The following is a 7,592-nucleotide window of genomic DNA, read 5'->3' as shown; positions in this document are numbered from 1 at the left end:
GAGCAATTTGTTCATAGTAAAAAAAAAGCGAGCGAAGTTTTAATTTAAGTTCTACAACAAATATACGCTCCCGGTGAGTCTTTCCAATTCCGTTCAATTTGGACATTTGTACCTTAAATTGCACAACAGAAATTGAAGGAATTTTTTGAGAAAAGGCCGCATTAAATTCCCTTGTATCTCGTTGGAGTGTGCCGTTCGAATTTAGTTTTTGTGAAGGAAAGATCAGAGTTAAACACGCCATTACAGGAAACAAACGAGCAAACTCTCACAACTTCAAAATAAAAAAATTGAATTTACTCACAATTACTTTCCTCGCCGTTTACTTAATGAACAGAGGTAAATCTTCGTACATGAATGAATGGTCGATGAGAGTGAATAATACTTTCCGTTAGATCATTGACTGATTTTGAAGAAAATATTGTCGTGACAGTCCTTGCCAAACTAGTTCTGTTGGTTTTCAAATGTTCCTACGCTTTTTTTTTTCTTGCGCGCTCTCTAATTGACAGGTGTCAGATTGTGACAGATACTTGTAAAAATAATGTTTCAAAGTTTGTTTGGAAGCCTTTTAAATCACCTTTATCGTTACGGAAATGAAAATGTTTCGCTGAGGCATCTCTCTTAAATTTGCATCACCTCTATTTTAACTACCATTTACTCACTCAAAAATTGTTCAGTTTATGGAAGATCTTGCCGTATTTACGGCTATAAATATTATTCGGGTTCTTTCGGAAAGAATTTCGTCAAGTTTAAAAACAATAAATATGTTATTTACCGGCTAAGGGTCGGTCCGTATGGTGAAAAACTGTGACCTCGGTCTTGAAAATTCTGTATTTTCAAGACCTCGGTCACAGTTTTTCACCATACGGACCTCCCAGCCGGCAAATAACATATATTTATACAGGGGGCGATCACACAGTAAGTGGTTTTCAGTACGGCCCTGTGGAGAATATTATGATTTATGTAGTAAAAATGTGATAAGCTATACAGAATAAAGCTATTCAAACATAAAAAATACGATATAGATAAGTGAAAATATAATACAATTAAGGCATGCGTTCCAAGTTCTTTTTGAAAAGTAGATTAGATTTAGTTTCCTGTATTTCAAAACTTGGAAGGTTAAAGTCGAAAGCTGCAAGGCTTTATCAAAGTATTTATATGAGCGGTATTCGATAATTCGCGACCTTTGCAACACCTGTTTGGGTGATGCAGAGGTAAATGAATCATCCCTTTATTGACGACACAATGGCTGTTTTTTATAAAGATGAGGTCAGTTAGTGATGCATTGTTTACAGTTACTCTACTTATTCTAGTTAAGTCTCCTATCGAGTAATTTTTCCAATTGAGTCTCGAAGCTAATCGGGGATTGCATTTATTTTGGTTTACTTCGCTCTGTGATTGGTCCAAAAAACTCGTGCCACCATCTCAACCAATTAGATGAAAATATAAATCCAGTCACGACTTGGTCGCTCCCGTTTTCCCGCGTTGGCATTTTGGTTGCTTTTACTTTGAGGTCCCAATGGCTCTTAAAGGTGTTTCCCTTTCTTCTGACTGGCAGTTGTGCTCTATTTGCATACATAAAGAACGCAAGAACCACACATCTCTGTTGCCAAGCAAATGCATTTATTTCAGTGAGTATAAAAATGAATAAATAGTATGATATATCTGTTTGAATAAACATCTCCCTATAACTATATGTTCCAACCAAAATAGTTTACCATGAATATTCTTACAGAACAATAAGTTTTGTATTCAATGTGAATAGTCTATATGAGAAGCTGTTCGAATGAACCTCTTCATATCCTTGAAAAAATAGACCTACTCCAAGTATATATTAAAATAGAAAGTTGCAAATTTCAAATAAATCAAATTCGAGCAAGCGTTTGTTTTTATCCATAATGTCGTTTTCTAGCGATTAAAAACTTGATCTTTCCAGGTCACCGTCAACTGATCTCACACCGGGCAAATCTGACTAAGCTGAACTTTGGTATTAAAGCAGGATCTTGGAGTGAGTTTTATGTCGGAAACAACTTCGTTTAGGTAATCCAAGAAGACATAATTTCGAACTACCACTGCTCGACTTGTCGACAATCCCTGAAAGAAATGAACGAAAGAAAAAATTGGTTAATTCGTCGATAAACCATTAATTGTTGTTTGTTAATTTCTGCGAACAACTTAAAAAAGCTTTGATAGCTTCGGAGTTTTTTTTTTATTTGTCTTTTTATTATTCACTCATCCTTTCGCCCTGTGAAAATTTCAGTTTACCGCAGGAAGGCGTTTGACTTTTCAGAAAACACTTAAATATCCCCAGTCACATTAATTTTGATTAAAGAGAGTTTCAGATCATGATTATCTCTTTCCTCCTTAACTCTGGAATTGACACTCTCCACACTGTTCTTTTTGAACTTCCTAGGTGCTGATATGGAGAATTTGTTTGACAATTCAAAGCTTTAGTTTGTAATGATTTCCTTCATTCTTGTGACCATAATGTTTGACTAGATGCCAGTCACTGTCAGGGGTTTTAAGTGTCGAAGGAGCTGAGGAAACTTTACACTGGTTTAATTCCACCAATCATATCGCTGTATCAAATTCTTACCGACTGTTTCAGTTGCCTCTTGGCTAGTGCTGTCATTCTTGTCATGTCCACAGATGTCAGTTTAAATGGTTTCAGGGAAATACTTTGACGACGGGCCTGAAGACAGATTTTGAAAAGAAACCTTGACAGTCATTTTCAGAACATGTATATCGGTTTTAGTTAAAATACTTAATGTGATGGACTCCTCAGACTTGTTAAGAGTATTAACCAGAGCGAAGTAGCGGATCTATCTTTCCCAGTATGACCTAGTCGTGAAATCTAATAAATTTAGTTTTTATAATCCCATAAAAGCCACTGTAAAATGTGTAAGCGAAGCATGACTCAAAAGTCTCCGCCACTTTTCGCGTCAAAAGTGTTATACTTGAACATTTTCAGTTTTGCATATGAAAAAAGGTTCTGAAGTATACGTACTCATGTGTATTTACAGAAAATACACAAGAACAATTTAACCAAACTTACATATATGTAAATGTCCTTAATAGCTGTCTTCAGGAATTGATGTAATCCATGCACTGTCTTGTTCAACGTGTTTCCCGATGACTTGCAGTTAAAGTGCGGCCGTTTAAGGCTTGCCATGACAACCTCGAGTGGCGCCATAAAGTTCTTCAACGATGTCAAACACTTTTGTGCCTTCTGGCTGTTATTCTGTTGATCAGTTAAATTCACAGGCTATTTTTTGATAAACGTGATTGGTTGGTAAAAATATGGTCTCTCACGACAAAAGTCGTGGAACCATAAGAGTAGTGAGCTCATTTCAACCCTCGCCAAACTCAAGCTACAGTGACTCTGAGTCGGGCCCAAAACATATTTAAGCCTTCGAAAATTAACTCCTAACCTCTTATTAACCGAGCATGAGGGCTATATTGGGGGTATTGGTCCGATGTCGCGACAGTACAAACTGACCGCTCGAGATTCGTGCAAAAACGACTGAGGACCAATATTCCTTACTACGGTTCGAGCTAGTGGGTAAGTTACCACAATTATGGCAGAATTAATTATTGAGTTTACCTTAAGACTACCTTGCGATATAATGAATTGTTTTAGTACCCACCATGCTAGGCCAGTTGTCGATATCTGTCGGAAGAAGACTCTTCATAGCCAATCCAAGACTTCTTCCACGCTGGAGACCAGCGGGGTTATGGGCTGCTCTCTGTATCCATCGATCAGACAAAAACAAAAACGAAAACAGCAATACATAAATAGTTCTGTTAGTGAATACGTGCCTGAAGTGATTGATATCATTTTGTTCATATATCTTGAAAAAGCGATTCGAAAATGCACTGACAGTACTCTTTTTAAGATCTTGAGAATGAAAATTGTAGGCTAAAAACTAGAACACATAGTGCACGTGTCGAATGGGAGAAAAGGTTTGAATTTTCTATGACGGGAATCCTCCAACTGAAATTGCATACAAGATGTGGGACAAACAAAATGCCTCACCCCTGAATGGGAGCTTTTTGTTTTGTTTCCTTCATAAACAATTGCAAGTTATTAAAACCGCCCTCCATTGCAGATGACTTTATGAAGACAAGATCACTTTAACCCTTAACCTCCAAAAGTGATTAACATGTACTTCCTCCCTATAATATCCGTACATTATCTAGCAAACATGGAGTGAAGATACTCAGTCTCAACGGGTACAGGTTTTTATCTTGATCTAAAAACCAAATCTCATAACTGATTAAGTGTGCGGCAGCGAGAGGGGCGAATTGACAATTAAATCTTGGGAGTTAAGAGTTAGTTGCGATGAACAAGCTTTTTGAAAACTGTACTTACGTAACATGTCTCTGCGGCATCTGAGGTTTCAAAAAGGCAGTGAAAAACTGGATCACGAATTGATCTCCCATTACCAAAGGCAAAACTGATCACAAAGATAGTGGCACAAAGGAAGAAAGCTTTATCTGGTTAAAAAGATAAAACAGAAAATAAATTTAAAAGAACTACCACAACAGTTAACAACAGTTACTATTTTCGTTTCAGTTTTGTTGGTAAAACTAACACTTGACGGGTACAAGTTTCTATGTTGATCTAACACCAAATTCTTTTACCTATTTACAAGGAAATGTGTAACAGTTAAAGAGGAGAATTAACAATCAGATCTTGAAGGTTAAATAGTCAAGAAAGCCGCTGGCGAGAAGATCGAAATAATTGCTAATTTAGGGGCGATTGTAAGCTTTCTCGCCTCTCTTTGCGTAGCTTTTATTGGTTTCATTTTAATCCTGATTACATAGTATTGAAACCGTAAAACCTTTGAATTTTCCGCAATAGCTTATTCATCCATCTGGAGTTTGATGACGTTCCGCCTTTATTGTCCTCAACCAAAAATAGAAGTTTATCTGTTTTACAAAGGAGGGTTTACGAAGGCCGAATCTCAACTTAACTGAATGAAACCATTTTGCTCAGTTCAGGTCATCCCAGTACACCTTGGTCTTTTAAGGCCAAGAAGTAGTGTGCCTTCTGCCAGAAACTAATTAAATTTTCATGAAAATTAAGCGAAATTTTTACATTGTGAAATAATTCGATTCATTAATTACGTCACACTTGAAAAATATTTATGAACAAAAATAGTTAGATTCCAGTAATATTTTACATAGAATAACTTTTGACGCACTTTGTCATAAAATCGATTTAGCGCAGCAGCCAATTGTCAGTCAATACCTTTTGTTTGGTGAAATTTTTGTTCAGTGAAATATTCAAACTTGGAATATTGTAAAACTTAATGAAAATTAAACGAAACCGTGACATCGTGAAAATAATTCGTTCCATACAATACTTCGCACGCGAAAAATAATTGTAAACAAAAATGATTTTAAAAATTTTTCTTATATTTTGCACATGAAATAGTTTCTGACACTATTTTGTTTGATAAAATTGCTTTAGCACAGTGACCAAATTTCATACAGTATTCATTTCTATCAGTCAAAATGTTCGTTCATTTGGCCTATCTAATTTGAAAAGTGGTTTTAGTCACGATAGTAATATCATTTGAAATGTTCTGTTATGTTATGCCCCATCTACAATTACCTCTTTATCTTCAAACCCTCTTCAATACTCTTTTACACTATGTTAAACACCGAGAGATCAAAATATAATTATGAAATCTCATAAGAACCGATTACTAATTACCACGTTGCTTTAGTGCCCTGGGGCGATTAATGAACACTTATAACTGGCAACAGAAACTGCAACATGATTGTTGACGTCAATGACAACGGTTTGTCGTCGTTGACACAGGAAATCAAAGCGCTTTCGACGCAAAATGTTTAATCTTTTCTTTTGAAACGTTTGGCGCGAGTTTTCCGCAAAGCAACTCAGCTGTGAAATGGCCTTTCTTTTCGTTTCCAAAGGAGTGTATGTAAGTCAATTGAAGTTTTGAAGTTTGGTTAATTAAGCTTTGCTTATTATTATCAATTGTATAAACAACTGCAACTAATATAATTCCTTAGAATGGCTTTAAATCAAAAATTTTATAAGCTTCACTCAAATGTCGTAATGATATACCCTATTATTAGAACTAAATAATTAACGTTGATAAGATAATGAATAAGTTTTCAAATCATCTTTGTTACAAAATTTCATTTCTTTAGCCAGTTCGATTCTCCATCTCATGGTTGACTGAATTATCCAAAGCTATGATTTTACTGCAAAGTTTCTAGTACTAAAAACTTCTGAATTGGTAAATTCATTCTTCATTCGGTATATCTTGAGAATATTCATTCAGGGCCCGATATGTGCAACATCTAAATAAAACGATATTTCAGATAAATTCAGTTTCATTATTACTGAAATTACTCTACTATTTCGAACGTGTAACGCTTATAGAAATTTGTGAGATCCAATAGGAGCGCGAGAACTACCTCGTCGGTGTTCGTATAAGCGCTGTATAAAACGATTTTCATAAATATTTAACTTTTTCGTATTGGAATAAAGAGAACTAGAAGATAGCGGAATGATCATTGAAAGGTATTTTTTTTGGAGAAATTCGACCAGTCACAGAACGTTTTACTTTTGATGGCGGCAAAATTTCATTTATCAGAACAATAGCAAATTTTTGATTATGAAGGAAAAAAAAAGTTAGTTTCCCTTAAAACCTCATTCCCTAAAAATTTATTTTAATTGATCTTTGAACAGTGTACCCAAAGTTTAGAGAGGTATTTCTTCTGATTCATGAACTGAGCGGTGGTTCCTTCATAATTTCATTTGCGCATCTTCCTTCAGAGGCATAAATTCGACGACAGTGTACAGAACTTGGTACAAACCATTAACTTATATGAATATGAGCAACGATGAATCCCCAATAAAGCACTACAGGTGAGAGAGAGACGGTGTTGTGTTAACAGATTAAATCACTTACCCATAATCATCTTTGACACTTGATTATTTTGTGTAACGTAACTTTTTTGAAATCACAAGCTTGTATTTTGAAGTGTAATAAGTGATGTTCACCAAGATAACTGAACAAGAGTAGAACCTTGCCTCTTTTATACATGTTGAGGGCGGATGTTCTCCGGCCTCTTTCCTCCTCCATGTACCCAACAGGTAATTTTATCGTAAGGTATTACATTCCGTCATACTCCACTAAAAGGATGCTTTAAACATTGTCGTTAGACTCTCTTCCTGATTAAAGCTACGTGGGGAAGTAAGAACTGCTCAATTTCCTGTTTCCAATGTTTTCAAATCCCATAAATGCAACCAAGCGAATAAGGTGGAAGAAGTGGAGATTACTGGAAACTAAACAAAGGGGTTTCGGTTTTGATAGCACGATCCAATATGACCGTAGCCATATAACCAGGAAGTTATCTGTCCCTGACATGATAACACCTATGGATTTCCCAGCGATTTTCTTACACTGTCATCGCACCCAATCAGTCATAGATACAATTTAGCCCCGAAAAAAAAAATGCGCATTCTTTAGAAAAGTTTTATAGAATGCAAATCGTATTTCTTGTCTAGAATCGTGCAGACAGCTTTCATATCTATAATGAAAAGATGAAATTCC

At 35.7% G+C, this 7,592-nt stretch overlaps 1 protein-coding gene across 1 annotated transcript; it reads right to left on the bottom strand.

Annotated features, from left to right (window-relative positions):
- Nucleotides 1–1,603: 1,603 nt before the first annotated feature.
- Nucleotides 1,604–7,049, bottom strand: LOC113676481 (uncharacterized). Its single transcript, XM_027193143.2, has 6 exons — nt 6,948–7,049; nt 4,370–4,494; nt 3,645–3,743; nt 3,053–3,238; nt 2,594–2,689; nt 1,604–2,091 (listed from the first exon to the last, which is right to left on the bottom strand). The coding sequence occupies exons 1-6, from the start codon at nt 6,955–6,957 to the stop codon at nt 1,951–1,953; spliced, it is 657 nt and encodes a 218-aa protein (XP_027048944.2). The 5' UTR covers nt 6,958–7,049; the 3' UTR covers nt 1,604–1,950.
- Nucleotides 7,050–7,592: the final 543 nt, after the last annotated feature.

This window comes from Pocillopora damicornis, chromosome 2, assembly GCF_964200805.1.
Source record: "Pocillopora damicornis chromosome 2, jaPocDami1.2, whole genome shotgun sequence".
NCBI lineage: Eukaryota > Metazoa > Cnidaria > Anthozoa > Scleractinia > Pocilloporidae > Pocillopora > Pocillopora damicornis.
Note: the sequence above shows the minus strand (reverse complement) of the source record. Positions and strands in the feature narration are given on the sequence as shown.

Coding starts and splice junctions, on each gene's coding strand:
- LOC113676481 (XM_027193143.2), bottom strand. Junction 3,239..3,644: donor TCGACAACTGGCCTAGCATG/GTGGGTACTAAA, acceptor ACTGATCAACAG/AATAACAGCCAGAAGGCACA. Junction 2,092..2,593: donor AGAGGCAACTGAAACAGTCG/GTAAGAATTTGA, acceptor CATTTCTTTCAG/GGATTGTCGACAAGTCGAGC.